The 17395-nt window shown below is 38.3% G+C and overlaps 1 protein-coding gene across 2 annotated transcripts in view; it reads right to left on the reverse strand.

Annotated features, from left to right (window-relative positions):
* PLPPR5 (phospholipid phosphatase related 5) overlaps positions 1 to 17395 on the reverse strand; it is a 219001-nt gene that overhangs the window by 73868 nt on the left and 127738 nt on the right. For both annotated transcript variants that reach the window (XM_045036261.1, XM_023258933.2), the window contains 2 exons: positions 9259 to 9391; positions 4784 to 5034 (listed from right to left, as the gene is read on the reverse strand). In XM_045036261.1, coding sequence (XP_044892196.1) covers positions 4784 to 5034; positions 9259 to 9391 — 384 coding nt within the window. The remainder of the gene's footprint in view (positions 1 to 4783; positions 5035 to 9258; positions 9392 to 17395) is intronic.

Here is a 17395-nt window from a genome sequence, read left to right on the forward strand (position 1 = left end):
GCTCATTTGAAATCTAGAGCACAGGGATCGTACACACTTCAGCGTTAAATTACTTCTGAGCAGGGAAGATTTAGAGGAATGGCCTTCTGATAGCAGCCAGATCTCATCAGTCACCTAAGGCAAATACATGAGGGCAGCCCAGAGCTTTATCTTCCACCCACTTTGATGTTTCACCTTCAAACACAATCCCTGACCAGTCTCATGAAATCAAAGGCTGCAGGAAAACTGCCATGCATCCCCCAAATTCCTGTACCCCACACTGAGGAGCTGTTCATGACCCTACACAGATTAGGTGAAATATTACTAAACGAAGGGCAAACAGATACCAGTGGGTCGTGTTTATTTAACCCTCGTCTTGGCAGCCTGTGGCAGCCCATGTGCACATGGGACCTCATGAGATTATTATAGAAGGTGGCTGTGTGGGCAGCAAGAGCATGTAGATGCCAAAGACTGGACATCAACAAGGTGGGGGGTAATGATACTTCAGAGCTTTCCGCTAATATTCTGGGAAAAGACTGCAGTGAGCTGTTTAATATCCACAAATTCCTCTTTTCCTAGTGCATCAACTTCTTTACAGTCTGATTGTACTGCGCCTCCCATTTATAGGTGGAGTCTGTTTCTCTGCTCCCATCAATCTGGGCTGGCCTTGTGGATTTGCTTGGACCAACAGAGTCCAGAGATGGGGATGGTGAACAAGTTTTGGAGCATAAGCTTCAAGACGCCCTGTAGCTCAGGTCTCTGCTCTCTTGGAAAGCTGCTCTCAGATGCTCTCGGATGCTCTCAGAGAAAATCTCTTGAGAATGAGAGAGGCCCAGCTATTGAGCTGTCCCAGCCCCATCTACCCCTAGCTGAACACAACACATGAGAGAAACAAGGTTCTAAGGACCAGTAAAACCCACAGAATCCTGAGGACAGCAAATTCTTGTTTTGAAGGGTGGTTTGTTCACAACCAAAAATAATAACAGGCCAACAAGTGTAGCTGACCCCTTCTTTCCTTCTTTCCTTCCTTCCTTCCTTCCTCTCTCCCTCCCTCCCTCCCTCTTTCTTTCTTCCCTCTTTCCTTTCTTTTCCTTTTTCCTTTCCTTTCCTCTTTCTTTCTTCCTCCCTCTCTCCCTCTCTCTCTTCCCTTCTTCATTTTCTTCCTTTCCTTTCCTTTCTTCTTTCTTTCTTCCTCCCTCTCTTCTTCTCTCTCTTCCCTTCTTCATTTTCTTCCTTCCTTCCTTCCTTCCTTCCTTCCTTCCTTCCTTCCTTCCTTCCTTCTTTCTTTCTTTTTCAGAGAGTCAATATAAGGTCATAATTGGAAGTAACCTAAAGAGATCATTTTATGTCTTCCTGTCTCTGATTTATAAGGTCAACTGGAAAGTCATGAAACACTGTTTCTCATTCTCAACTTTGAAGTTCATTTTACAATTAGAAAAACTGCTCGTTTTATATGAAATGAATAACACAAAGCTAAATTTAAATATTATTCCAATGTGACTTAACACTGAATTATAAATGTAATGGTTGAGGGTTAAATAACCTTCAGAATGTTTTCCTGGGAAACCAACAACATTTGCAAAAATAGGCATAGGGATTTTTTTCCCCTGAAAGTTCTCAGTAAAGCAAAAGAGAATAACTCTGTTATCAAATTATCCCCAAAAGCCTTAATTAAAGTTAAATGCTAAAGGAGACGTCAAGTTCCTTAATTTTATTTACTAATCCACAAAGAGTAACATCAGAAAAATATTTCTTAGTTCTTATTCATATACTTCATAATATGGCTTATTTATTTTTATTATGTATGTACATATGTTTATCACACTTACACAACATTAAACAAACATGTATCTAAATACAGCAATAAGCCTGTTTCCACAGAAAATACTGATTATATGGCTATTTTCTCCTATATACCTACTCATCAAAATTCTGGCAAGCATTTCACGAGACTGTATTAGCTCGAAATACCCCGACACTTCTATTATAAAGTTTTCCCAAGGTGTCTCTAGTGAAACTGGGAAGAAATATATATGTATATGGGATCAAATATAACAGCAAAACCTGACTGTAATGCCTACATTTGCAGCAGGAGTTATATTCAGAGTTGCCATGGCAGCCACCCACACTCACATACTCATAAATGGGTGTAGGGAAGAGAGAAAAGGAGTTAGTAGAGAACAGAATCTATTGTTAAAAATACAGAGGTACCCTTCAATGTAATTACAAGTAGGAATCCTGACTTTTAGTCTGAACCACGTTTTAATGTTAGAAGATTTCCAAGAGTTGCAGTGTTGTTAAATGTTTTTTTCTCTAAACATATCTACCATCTGAACCCTCAACCATAACCTTGATGGATGCTGAGATTATGTGGCAGCAGGAGGAAATTCAGCTGATCGTGCATACGTTAGGGCTAGTATGATTCAGTGATTCCTTCTCTGGAATACTCGGAATCATTGTAGCCAGGAAAATGTGTGGTTCTATGGATCTGGACGAGTTACTTCACTTTCTGAGTGTCCTCATCTATAAAATGGGCATAATAATGCCACATACTTCAAGGAGTTTTTATGAAGATTCAAAAAATTAGTACCAATAATCAATCGTTACCTAAATAGTAGTTACAATAAATAAAGAATAAATTTTAAGACATCAGTAAGAATTAGTAATACATTAAATGAATTAGTAAAAGTGAAGAACTTGGTGCTTGACACATAACAAATTCTCAATGAATATTTTCTATAATAATAATTATATAATATACAGATGATTATGTATCTATTATATATATGTATATGTATGTATGTATGTGTGTGTGTGTGTGTGTGTGTGTATATATATATATATATATCCAAGAAGTTGCTAAAATACATGCCAGCTGACTAGAGGCAAGGTAAGATATTAAGATTTCGCCAGTACCTAAAAAGATAATGTCTTGTCCTAAAAGCAATGCCTTTGAACACACAATTTTGGCAGAACAAAAAGATCAAGTATTTACAATACTAGCACATTTGCCACCATTTGCAAATGCTGGTTATACAGCAAAATCTACCATCTATTAAGTGCTAAAATAATGTAACAGGATTTGTTTGGATTCAGAGAGTATTCTAGAATTTGTCTCAAGTCATTGGTTTGATCACATATGTATATGCAGGTACATTTGCAATTCATACTCAGATACAAATACCAGTGTCAGATTTAGACGTGATGACAATGAATGAAAAGTATTTTCTGACTTCTGATTCACTCAAGTTTTAAATCTGCATTTTAAGGCTGAATGCTTCATATTCTAAAAGAGGTGTAACATGTCATCAAGCAGGTTAGCATAGGAAAGAATATGCATGGATTAACAGATTTCATATCAAGTCTAGAAGTACCTAAGAATGGGAAACAGAAAGTAAAGCTGATGGAATAAAGAAATCAGGGGAAATTAAAGGAATGGAGTTGGGAGCACACCGAGAGGGGAAAAAGGGAGTTGTAACTAACAAACTGTACAGAAGTCAGAAGACAGTGGAAGAGAAAACGGATAGGATGGGATTTGATCTTTAACTCTATAAAATCCTGTTTGATGGGATTTTTTAAAAAGTCCAGGCTGTGAGGGATAGAATTAGCTTGGCCTGAAAACTTTAGAAATGTTAAAATGCATACATTCATGGCCTCCAAAATTACCCTGCCACTGCGAATGTTATGTACAATGCTAAATTTCCCCTCCTAAATTGTTGCTTATTTAGTAATTTTATTTCTGATCTCAAGTAGAGGTGTCATGGGGTATTTTACTGCTTGGCTCTTTGTTTGTTTTTAGAGATAAGCAGACATGATTGCATTAAGAATATCAGAGATATTTCCATAATCAAATACCTCTTTGAGGGTAAAAATAAGTCTGAGTTTTTTCAAGTCATTAGCAGTGATAAAATTTGGTTTCAAATTTTGTTTGTGATCTCCTGTCAATGAGCTAAAATCAGAAGAAAGTAGCTATGGGCACCATTAGAAAGGAGAACCCCTGAAGGCATTTAAATTCTCTGAACCTCTTACTGTAGCCATGGAAAAGCCTACAGAGCACGCTTTCTGGAGCCCAGCTCCATAGCTGCAAGGCAGATCGTGGTGATGGAGGAAAAGGCTGATGGCAGGAATGCAGGGGCCAAGAGCTACCTGCCAAGGTTCCCCTTGTTTCTGCTCCTGCGTCTCAGTAAAGCACTCGACCATCACCACTTACTTCCACCTAGAGGTCCCGGATAGCTACACCAGGGGCCTGGCTCTCACTACTAAAATGAGGGCAAAGACTCAAGAATAAAGGAAAAAATAATTTATAAGGACATTTTGGCTAGTTCTGTGAGAAAATATTAAAACACTGGTTGAGATATTATGATGATATAGTTACCAATAATGAAACAAAAAAATCTTTCTAAAAAAAGAGTGCTCCCTTCCCCACCACCACCAGAGAATATTAGAGCTTGAGTAGGCAGCTGAGAGGCCTGGGTAGTTTTCTTAATTGGGCTATTGCAAGATTATGGGGACTGCTATGGGACAAATTTGTTTCCATTAAACCCTATTTAACATAAAGACAAACATATTCTCAAATAGAAATGCTAATGGCTATATTTTTTAATGCAACCACTACCCACACATAATCTCATGAGAGTCAACTGACTTAATTTTATCCACAGTACAAACAGCTATTATTAAAAATAAATTAAATGGCCTACAGAAAGCTGTTAATGTGACTTCCATTATGGCAGAGAAAAATAATTTCTTCATTGGGAGAATTAACAGAAGGACAGACTAAGACTGGTTAATAATCCTTACTTACTGTCAGATACATAGCTGCATAGACACTGAGAGCCGCTTCTTTGGATGGAAACGTTTTCCTTGCTCTCATGATGAGATCTGGGTTGCCCGTGCAGGCCTCTTCCCCGCTGATGAACTGTGTATACTGCTGACATCCAAGTGCTGTATAGTTGGGCTTACACAGGGCAAGAAAATGTGGAGCCAGATTCCCGGTAACTACTTGCCCAGCATTTACAAAGATATCTGTAGCAAATAGCCCAAATGTATAAATACCTGAGGAAGAAAACAAACCATTTTAACTCTTTGGGGTTTTGTTTTTGTTTTTGTTTTGTTTTGTTTTTGTATTTCAGTTTACAATAAACCAACATGGAAATATTTTAGAAACTATAAAATACACTTACAAACATATGGTTCCCTCCACTTCCACTTCTCTCCAGTTCTTTGCTTTCTGGAGTGGTGGGAGAGCTAAATTATTTAACATATTGAGCTGTCTACCACTGGCTACAGTTTTATGCATGGCAGGTTTATAAGATAAAAGAAGAAGATATATTCTAAGACTGTGTTTGGATAATGTGATTTTTACAGTCTCTCACCTTCAACTAATGTTAGCAATCTTTATTTTTCCCTATTTTGAAAATATTTCGCACCTTACAAACATAAAGCAAAGCAGTTGTCTCCCTTTGATTATGCCTCTTAAACCCATTCGGACTAATATTAACTCTGCTGGAGATGCCATTTAGCAGTAAAATCCAACACCATTAGTTTTCATTTAAATGTCATGGAAAATCTTAAGTAAAGAAGAATGCTTCAGATTAATCTCTACACTGCTTTCACAACATCTTAAAACATCTTAAAAAGCCACTTAACAGCTAGTAACTTAGTCCCACCTTCTCTTTTATGGTTGGAATTTAGTTTATCAAATTTTGGGCAATTTAGTAAATAATAATGCAAACAAAATTATAATTTTTCAATTATCTTCACAGCATTAAAATGTATTTGCTTTGGTTATCTGAAGGTATAAAATTAAGTATCTACAGAATTTTTGTCCCCTTTTGTGAGAACTTGACAATTTATTCAAATTAAAAAATATTCCACATTCAATGCCATTGGTCATTAGAACCAAAACCTATTTTTCTCCTCAGGTAGCATAGGCAAAATACATTCCTTGGCATCGTTTTCAATTAAACTTACAGCTACAGCCTTTGAGAATGTGGTACCAATGTGAAGAGATTTATTCTTTTATAATTTGGGGAAATAAAATTCCATCAGGTATTTTAAAATTATACCTAAAGAATATTTCCCAAACAGTTCATTTATTAAAAAGCCATATAGTTCTATTATAATAATCAGACAGCTTTCTTCTTAGTTCTACATTTCAGGATTGTTTGTTTGCTAAATCTTTACATAATCATTGGCTGTTGTGTAGGAAGTCACCAGGAAAGTTGTGCAGGATCAAATAATTTTCCAGTATCAGATGCATGGCTATCCTTTTAATTTTTGAAATATTATATAAGATTATAAAAGGCTCACGCACACAAACCTGCACATAGCAAACTCTATGTGTATACAAATGGCAATGAGACAAGACCTTAGTTCTCCCTTTGTCTAAAAATTCTAAAAGCAAATAATAAAAAGCTTTTTCTTTACATCTTCCCAGCATTTCATGAGTCATACAAGTAAATGTTAGCAAAAGAAGAAATTTAGGAGAAGCAGAGAAATGAAAGAAAATGGAACTCAATAAAATGTTAATGCACATAAACTCTCCTTCCAACCATCATGGCCCAGCATGGAAACCTAAATGGTAAGTCTTCATCTCTACTCCCTTGGAATCTAGGCTAAGATGTACTCATTTTATTTAACCAAACCATTCTCTTTATCTGCTGTTTTCCTGTTTAAAGGAAAGTTTTCCTGTTTAAAGTAGAGAAAAGTATTTGATACGGATATGGAAATGTCTCTTCATGCTTGCAAAGTTCCCAAATGTGCTTTTGAATTAAAATATTCAGTGCATCAGGCCCAAGACCAGTATTGTAGTTGACTATAAAGATACTTTAAAGTGAGATCCCATGACAGTATCCACTGTGCTGATCGCCAGAATAAAATCCGTACAAAGAACAATGCCCTGGGGCACCTGGGTGGTTCAGTTGGTTGAGCCGCTGATTTTAATTTCAGCTCAGGTCATGATCACAAGGTTGTGGGACTGAGCCCCACATCAGGCTCTATGTTAAGCGTGGGACCTGCTTAAGATTCTCTCTCTCTCTCTCTCTCTCTCTCTCTCTCTCTCTCCCTCTCCCTCTCCCTCTCCCTCTCTCCCCTGCTCATGCTCTCTCTATAAAATCAAATCAAATCAAATCAAATCAAATAATACTTAAAAAAAAGAATGATGCCCTATGATGCAGTAATATTTTGCTTATAAACTTCCCATTATAACAAACTGGAAACATCCAAATCATAATGAACAAGGGAAAAGAAACAAATCAAGCAATCCTAAATATTTCATAAAATCATATAATAAGAAACATACAGAGATTTAAAGCATGCTTTACTGTGTATAGTCTTTCAAATATGCTTTACTGTATATATTCCTTAGTAATATGTGTGCAAATGCTGAAAAATATTTACTTAAGTAAGGATAATAAAATTTGCTTTAACAGTATTTTGGACCGTGTCAATTTCATTATTTTTAGTTTGGAGTATATTATTGCTTATTTTGTTATTAAATGTCTCTCATGCAAAGATAAACGAGTCAAGAACATAGTATTGATGCATGCAAAAAAAATAACTGTAAAGTTTCATAGAAAAGTTATCACTTAGTATAAATGAGGGCTCTGGAGATGTATAACTTGATGGCAATAAAAAGAACAGTCTTAGATATGAAAACCTCCCATCTTTAGAGAGATTCATAGGCATGATGACATTTGATTAGTCCTTAAGTAGGATTATATATAGCTTTGCTTATCTGTGCATAATATCTCCAAAGTCTTCATCTTGATCCCACTTCTATGAGAAGTATATTGAAGGGTACACTATTCTTAATCTTAATCTAAATACAGATCAGAATTTATCTTAAATTTTATCTAGTATAGTATATACAGAAATAATTTTTAACCTGATAAATACAAGAAATAATAATTTATATTAAACTTTACTGTGTCAGTTAAAAATTTGTCTTGGCAAGGTCACGATCTCGCGGTCCGTGAGTTCGAGCCCCGCGTCAGGCTCTGGGCTGATGGCTCGGAGCCTGGAGCCTGTTTCCGATTCTGTGTCTCCCTCTCTCTCTGCCCCTCCCCCGTTCATGCTCTGTCTCTCTCTGTCCCGAAAATAAAAAAAAAAAAAAAAAAAACGTTGAAAAAATTTGTCTTGGCAAAATTTCTACTGAATTGAAATGATCTGCAATAACTTATCAATACTTATATGTATTAGTGCTAGAATTTCAGACTGAAGGTTAACGTCATCAATAAATGCTTTTTAAATTTTTTTATATTTTTTTTAACTTTAACCCCAGTATAGTTAACATACAATGTTATGTTAGTTTCAGGTGTCCAATATAGTGATAGTGAATCTTTTCCTCTAATAAAATCACCAGTGAATTTTTGTTGACATTTAAAAAAAAAGCTCAGAGGTAATGCAACATGGAGAGCTACATATGGTAATTAAAAATACAACATATGTTTTGTTATTATTTTTTTAATGTTTATTTTTTATTTTTGAGAGAGAGAGAGAGTGCATGTGTGTGGGGGGGGGGGGGGGGGGGCGGTGAGGGAGCGTGGTGCAGAGAGAGAGAGAGCAGGAGAGAGATCCAAAGCAGAAACTATACTGAAAGCAGAGAGACGCATGCGGGGCTCGAACTCCAACTCACCAACCGTGAGATCACGACCTGAGCCAAAGATGGACACATAACCAACCAAGTCACCCAGGAGCACCAAGGTGTCTTTCTTAAGTTTATGTATTTATTTTGAGACAGATGGAAAGAGAGAGAATCCCAAGCAGGCTCCACATTCAGCATGGAGCCCGATGCAGGGCTCAGTCTCACAACTGGGAGAACATGACCTGAGCTGAAATCAAAAGTCGGACACTAACCGACTGATCCACCCAGGCGCGCTATACAACATATCTTTTATTTGCCAATCTATTTTTCTTGTCTTTCATGATGCTCAGCAATATGACTAGATTATCATTTCTCTTTAAGCATTGTTTCTGAAGTTTCATAAGCCCAGTAAATAATTTCTTTTAATTATATAATTTTTAGTTTCTTAAAGAATATGAAAACATCCAAGTGTGGTGTTTTTTCCTTAAAATAATATGGAAATGACACCTGAAGTAGAGTCATACAATATGAGAGAACGTCATATGCAATATTATTTTTAAAATCAAACTGAAACATTTCAAATAAAATATAATCCAATATTTACATAGGGCTAAAATGCTGATCATTTTAAGGGTTAGCTTATACATAAACATGGTTTCGGCAACAATAAAAATAATTCAATGAACACATACCCAGAAATCGTACAGTTCGCCGCACCAGTGGGTTTATATAGCAACAATCTCCAGTTAAAATAGTTTTCTCCTGGTTTTCAAAGTCCCGTGTGGCTAGTTGTAGGCAAAACACAGCAGTTTCTCCAACTATTATCTTGCAAGGAAATAAAAGGTTAAAGAACATTAGAATTTAACAAGTATACTGTAGAATAATCTTATTTTTAAAAAAGGCAGAAAAGTAACTCCTTTGAGTGGTAACAATCTCAATATAAAACTGAATCATATTTGCTTAACTAAACTCTCTTATTAGAACTTTATATACACAAGCCATCTTTCTCTTAATTCAAGAGAGTATTAAACCGATAAATTATGAATACAAATGGACCATACCATTTTTGTCTTCTAAAAGACTTCATTAACACACACACACACACACACACACACACACACACACACAGGATCTTTGCTTTAAGGACACACTCATTTATTTTTGGTATGTAAATGAATTCCATGTTTTATTTTTAAGTGATTATGTCTTGTTTAAATTTGTCACTGCCAAAGAAATCACAATGATTTTCTGTGAAAATACTCTTGAAAGGATTGGATAAAGACATCCTAAGGTAAAATTATATTAATACTTTTATAACAAGAAAAAAAATCAATTCACATATGTTTGGCCTTGAGATTATCCTTCACCAAAATCTCATTATTCTATTCTGAGACAGTATTAAAAACTATAGTCATTAATATATTCTTTATACTTTAGTATATGTGTCATTATAATCTTCATAAAAAAACATTAAACAGAAATATTATCATACTTCTTTTATAATTGAAAAAAACAAGATTTGGAACTCAAATGAATTGCCCAAAGCCACAGAGCCAGTAAGGAGAAAAATTGGGTTCTGGTACAGATTCTTTGCTCTACGATGCTGATTTATTAAAGGACCTGCTAATTTATTAAAGAAGCTGCCTATTTTCCATTGGTGTTTATACCATTTGCAGTGGCCTGTAAAATCACCCAGAAAGGTATTAAAGCCTGTGTTATTACTCCATTTTATGGATGAGGAAATGAAGGCTTAGGGATGTTAAATAATTTGCACCCCATCAGGCCAATCAGAGGCTAAGCAGAAATTGCTGACTCAGCTCCAGATCTTTTGATGCTGTGTGTGTGTGTGTGTGTGTGTGTGTGTGTGTGTGTGTGTGTGTTAGAGAGCATGCACATATGAGCAGGGGAGGAACAGAGAGAGACAGAGGTAGAGAGAGAATCCCAAGTAGGCTCCACGCTGTCAGCACAGAGCCCGATGCAGGACTTGATTCCACCAACTGTGAGACCATGACTTGAGCAGAAATCAAGAGTCAGACACTGAGTCATCCAGGGGCCCCTTGACTCTACTTAACACTATGGTCAACAACACTAGAAATGTGATTAGGAGAAAAGAAACTGGAGCCAATTGTATGTTCCTTCATTTGTTATTGTCAAGTTTAGTTTTCAGTACATCTTGTCTAGGGTAAGTAAAGGTAATATATGAGGAGTCCCTGATATCTTCTGGAAAAATGCTTTTGAGGTCTTGATGAAAAGTAATATCTGTAATTACAAGATATTCAAAATTACAGGTGAGAGATAAGGAAGGAAGTCATAGGAGATTACATGTTGGACCTAATTCTACCCCAAAATAAGTATTTATAAAGCATTTCTTAATTTTTCTTCTAACTTTTCCTGTTTTCTTACTATATCTCTTCTTCCAAGGAGGTCAGGGTTCAAGGTAAAATCAGGGATTGAGCTGAATTATATTAAAGGAATCTAGTCTTGCTTATCTGGTAAGCCTGGATTGAATTAGGAAAAAGACTGGAGTTTATAGCCTTGCAAATTCCGAAATTTTTAACTTTGGTAAAGTAGAGCAGGTGTGTGATAAAATGGTTCATCCGGCCTAAAGAGCCACAAGAGGTATTTTCTATGGGTTCCTTAGCTGCCACCAGAGTCCTAGGAGAAACTGACAAATAGACAAGCTGTGTGCCTGACATCTTCTTATCTTCCTTTCTGAATCACTCTTCTGCTGCCCTTTGAAAGAAGTTACTTTCTGAGTTTTCAGTTTCAGCTTCTTTCAGGTGTGTTTTGCCCTAGAATGCTCCAGACTTTAAGAACCTATCATCTACTCCACATCATGTGCTGCCCAGCTCCGTGCTGGATTCTGTCCTCTCAGATGTTTTTCCTCGCAGCAGGTATCAGTGGGGTCTCCACCACCAGGCTGGCTCTACCCCCTAGTACACTGACCCCCTCCAACGAGGTCTGTTAATACATGAAACTCCCCAGAATGTAATAGATACCCAATAATTCTTACTAAATGCATGCATAAATTTCATCCTCATTAGATCAGAAAGTCTCAGTTAGCCTCTGACCTTCTCTGCCTGATTCCCAATAACCAACTTCTGCCTCAGTGCTGTGACGAAGGCTCTACCCTACAGCTTAGTTCCTTCCTATGATCAGATCCTTCATGCTCAGGCCCTGACTTGATAACTCGTTTGGTCAACAGGTTCCTACTGGACAAAGAGCTGCCTTGTCTGGGCCCCTCCTCCCAGGGCTACACTTCCCGGTTTTCCTAATGCTAACCCCTTGCCTGGTTGCATGTCAGCACATCATGCACTTCCGAATTTCCTATTTGTGTCTTCAGCATATCTGCCAAAATGCTGTCTCAGTCAATATTGTTTGGCTGCTACTAAAAGAAACTCTTTCAAACTGGATTAAGCAAAACTGAGAATTTACTCTAGGGTTGGAAGGTTATCTCAGAACTCAAGGGATGGGGCTCAGGATTAGGTCCAGGAATAGAAATTCCTCAGGAGTCCAGGCAACTATTCTCCTAGCCTCCCTCCCTGTCTCTGGAGTCACACTGCCTCTTACCTCAGCTCTTCTCCCAGTGCCTGACTCATTCTTTCTGCAAGCCAGTTCTCCTTACTTCCTAGCATATATGATGGCCCCAACGGTTTCCAAGAGCCCTGTTTTGAACATATCAGCTCAGTTTAGGGAAAGTTCAACTAATTAGATTTAGTGAACCCCAACTCCAAATTCTAAGAAGGGGGTCAGCTTGGGATGGGTGTTTCTTCTCAAACAATTAACCAAAGTTAAGAAGATGTGTCACGGTGTATGAAAACTGCCTCTGTGGGTAGAAAGCATAGTTCTCAAAAAAAAAAAAAAGAAAAAGAAAAAAGAAAAAAAAGGAGTTGCAGTGATGTCTACTTCAATTCTTATCCATCACATCTTGCTGGACTTCACCCCATGATAGTTCTTGCTCTAGACTAGCCCCTTCCACCATGTTCTCTGGATACTGTATTCTGTGTGCCTACAAGGACTTCATTTCATCAAACGGAGGTGCCTAGACCCCAGTGTCTGCTTTCCTCCAGTGGGTGTGTCTACTTCACATGCTCTAGCTCTGCCCCCTTCCTTATGATACCTGTGGAACTCCTCATCCAAATCATATTCTCTCTTAACCTCCCCCCATGCCAATTTCCTTAGTCAAAGCTCCCACTGTTTACTACTATCAGACAAATTCATGTAATGAAAAGAAAACAAGTTTTATTAGAATGAATACTTAGATGCCTTCTGAGGTAAAAACTTAGTGCTTCTCACTGCTATTTAAAGGAAGTTTTATAATCTACTTGGGTGGACACAAATGAAATAACTAATAATGGTACAAGCCTGAGTTTTAACTAATTTGGACAATAACCACCAGTAGCACATTTAGGAAGAAATGTTACTGAGTCACTGAGGGCATGTGAGGTGGTAGTGAAATGTGCCACTCAGATTCTCCTCCTGCAGGGAGGCTTTCCGGCACAGGGGCCCGGCTGCTGCTCCACTATGGCCGCACTTCCTGCAGGCTCCTCCTAGCAAATGGCTAAGTAGGCGTGGTGGAGGTATGCAGGAAAGCCTATTCCTCAGATGTGGGATACCTCCAGTTGGCAATTTTGATTTGAAAACCGCCTATCAGCCTGGCTAAGTCTTTCCTGAAACTGTGCTGTATTCTGAGGTGCTTGCCACCCAATTCTCCTCCCCCCCACCCCCACTTTCTTTCACAGGGGTCACACCTCCATCATAGTCTGAAGGCTCTCCCAGCCTTCTCTGGCCTACCTCTCCCCAAACCTTTATCTTCTATAGGTGTTTCCCCTGACAAATCTCTTGTGCATCTCATCACCGGTGTGCTTCTAGGAGAATTCAAATTAACATACCATCAAAGAAAGGCAGGTGTAATTCTGATCACTCCTTTTTTTTTTTAATTTTTTTTAAACGTTTATTTATTTTTGAGACAGAGAGAGACAGAGCATGAATGGGGGAGGGGCAGAGAGAGAGGGAGACACAGAATCGGAAGAAGGCTCCAGGCTCTGAGCCATCAGCCCAGAGCCCGACACGGGGCTCGAACTCACGGACCGCGAGATCGTGACCTGAGCTGAAGTCGGACGCCCAACCGACTGAGCCACCCAGGCGCCCCATAATCCTGATCACTCATAAAGAAAGGGTGGACAGATGTTACCTGATAGATGAAGAGGATTTAGACACAAGCCTAACCAGGAAGGCAGTGTTAGAAGAGGCATGAAGGTAGCCCCTCCTAGTAGCTCTCAACATGGCCTGGACAGAAGCTAGAGAAGACTGAGTCTGCCTTGAGGGCAAAAGGTCTCATCAGTAAATTACAAACCTAAATTCTATTTTCCCTGGTATTTTATTTTGGTTCTTTTTCTCTTGTCCTGTCAGAAGCCTTCCTTGGAGGACTTTATTCCACCTAAGGTATTACTAACCCCTGACACTCCAAGGAATCCTAGATATTTCTCTTTTCCTTGACCTCCAGACAAGGACAGCAGGTCTCCAACTACTTATTCAAACGGCAATATCTCAACATGCTCAGATCTGCATATTGAAGTTCTTAAAACCTTCCCATCCAAAATGAAATTAATCTCTCCCATCCTGAACCTCCTGCCTCTCCATGTCACCATCTCAATTAACCCATAGTCCTTCAGTGGGACACTCAGGCTAAAACCCTCATACCATTACACACCATGCTGACACCCATGTCCCCCCTCATTTGCCTCTCTCCATCAGTTGCTAAATCCTGTTGCTTCTGTATCTCAATTATATTTCGAATATGTCCATTTTTATCACTATTGCCACTTTAAAATTCAGTCCCTTATCACTTCTTTCCTGCATTAACAGCATCCTCAGACTCACCTCTGTGCTTCCATTTTTCTGTGGTCTTCAAGCCATCTACTGCCAGACTGATGTACTGAAAACAAATTTGTGCAATCCAAATATCCTATTTAAAATTTTCAGTGTGTCTTCACAGCCAAAGGAATAACAGGAATTGTCATAAAATATTGTTTACAGCTGAGCCTAAACCCACTTTTTCATCTTCTGCAACTCTTAAAGCCTGCACACATGGCATGTTCTAGCCATAGCTAAACATTTAAATTCCTCCAACATACCAGGCATTTCCATACATCCAGGCTTTTATACTTGGTCTATGGCTTAGTATACCTTGTTAGGCAAGGCAATAATTTAGATATTGCCTTCTCTCTTGCAACTTTATGTCTATTCCTGGTACAACCCATCCCTCCTTCTGTGTGTTCCAGCAGCACTTTGTACATTTATTATGGTACTTTTCACATGATTTTATAATTATCAGTAACATCTGTCTCTTCCACTCAACTGACAGCTTCTCAGAAGCAGGGACTGTATAATGTTTATTTTTATACTTTCGTATTAAAGCACGGTGACTGGCAATTAATGTGAATGGCTGTAGGAATGAATGAATGAAATCCAGTTCGATCTGCCCATATTATAGATAAGAACACATATCCAGAGAGAAATAAATAGAGAAGTTAAACATGCTTGAATCACACAGTTACTGGCACAGCCAGAATCTGAATCCAAGTTCAGAGCTATCTTGGCCACAGCCTCTGCCCAGAAACTTGTAAGCATTTCTTCCAATTTTTCCAGGTTAAGCCAGCTTAGCCCCCCTCCCCATTCTAGGTCACACCCTGGAGCTCCACCCCATCCCTAGCATTTCTATAGTTTTAAGGGGATGTGTTGGGGCACAAAGCACCTCATAAGGACCTCTAGAATCCTGGGGTCTCCAGATATAAACGAATTGAGCTTAGAAAAAGACTTTCCTCATCCTTTTGACATACCTACCAAACTTCCAACAAATTCCAAAGGAGCTTTTTGCTACCCTTTCTAACTTTTCTGTTTTCAGAAAAGTTGAGATTCCGTTTTCAATGAAATTTCTTCATGTTTCCTCCGCATACCCTTCGTTCTTATGTGGAATCAAAGACTGGTGGTTTGGTTATTTTCTCACCATTATCAAGAAGGAGTTCTTAATCTGGAGTCACTTGAGTCCTACTTCACTTACGAAGCAGGATGTACACACACCCTCTTTCTAACTGACCCATCCACATGTTCATCCCATCTTTGAAGAGAGAACTGGTATGTGGCCCGATATCTTATCTATTACCCTGCTTGGCAGTGAGTAAAAAGCCCCATCTTGCTGATGAATAGCAACCTACAAAAATGCAGAAGCAAATCATAAATCCTCAAATACAAATGTTTATAAACATAACATTGCTCTCGTATCTCAATTCCCAGAGGCTGACCTTCTGTTATCTACATTCCTTAATGACAAAATACTGAAGTAGGTTTTTTGTAGGGAGATGAAATCACTGTAGACTTTCATCAAATGCCAAACTCCAAATAGCTTTACGTTTTCATTTATAAAAACACAATTAGAAATTCCTCTCTCTTTCAACTGGTGATAATTCAAAGATACCCGTGCATCATTGGTTTGAAATTGGTACCAGAACATTTTAGATGTAATGTAGCAGTAGAGTCCATGCAATCAGTGTGATGGTACTTGGCATGTCTCATATTTCAGGTGAGAAATAGTATCTATATGTGAAATAGTATCTGAAAAGCAACTTTATCCATAAAAGTATAGTCATGGGACACACTTAAGTAAGAAGGCATTGAGTTTATATTTAGGTTCCTATCAAACATATTATGCATTCTTGGTTATTACACAGGGACATGTAAAGAGAGATCTCATTTCCCAACACCAATTTCAAGCTAGCCAAGGAAAGTTCTAAGCCATACCAAGAAGTAAAAAGCTACACTGGGGGGGGGGGGGGCACCTGGGTGGCTCAGTCAGTTAAGCATCCGACTTTGGCTCAGGTCATGATCTCACAGTTGTGGGTTCGTGTCCCGTGTCAGGCTCTGTGCTGATAGCTTGGAGCCTGGAGCCAGCTTCATATTCTGTGTCTCCTTCTCTCTCTGCCCCTCCCCTACTCGTGCTCTGCCTCTCTCTCTAAAATAATCGCTAAAAAAAAAAGCTACACTGGGTACTATCTAAATTGTGTTTTGATGCAGAGAATTTAAGATTTATCTAGTGTGTATATGGATTCCCAAACTCTTGCTAAGGTAGCTGCTAACTTCTTGAAATATAGTTTCTGAATGGAATTGAGGTTAGGAGAGAGGAGAATTATAGTAAAACCTTGGTTTGTGTGCATAATTTGTTCCAGAAACATGCTTATAAATCAAAGCACTCATATATCAAAGTGGATTTCAAGAACCATTGGCTCAATTGTGATCATGTGACATTCGGCGTCCCGTACTACTTGTATTGCAAGACATAGCTCGTTTATGAAGTTAAAATTTATTAGAAATGTTTGCTTGTCTTGTGGAACGCTCACAGAACAAGTTATTCATGATCCAACATTTTAATATAGTTGAATTCAGAATTACTGAAGAAGTAATATAGCTACTGATACAATAGTTGCACAATCCTTACCAGTAAGTAAGAAACTATGGTTATGTTTTTCTATAAATATATATATTTCATAATTTGACCACAAAAACTTGTGTTCTTACTTTCATATGATAAAGTTGCTGTTGGGAAGTGGCTACCTAGTCCGGACCAGCATTCTCTGCAAGCTTGGTGCTGGGTGACTTCTACCAAAGGAACATTAGGATCAATGGTGTATGTCAGCTTCAGATCAAAGAGGAAAAATCATGTGTATCTTCTCCATGTTCTCTCCCCATCTGCTGGCTGGAAGCAGGGACTTCTCTGGGTCCAGGGGTTGTTGGTGCCATAAGATGGAAGGAGTCTGAGTGCCTCAATCAGTA

The sequence above is a fragment of the Felis catus genome, chromosome C1 (genome assembly GCF_018350175.1).
Source record: "Felis catus isolate Fca126 chromosome C1, F.catus_Fca126_mat1.0, whole genome shotgun sequence".
Classification (NCBI taxonomy): domain Eukaryota; kingdom Metazoa; phylum Chordata; class Mammalia; order Carnivora; family Felidae; genus Felis; species Felis catus.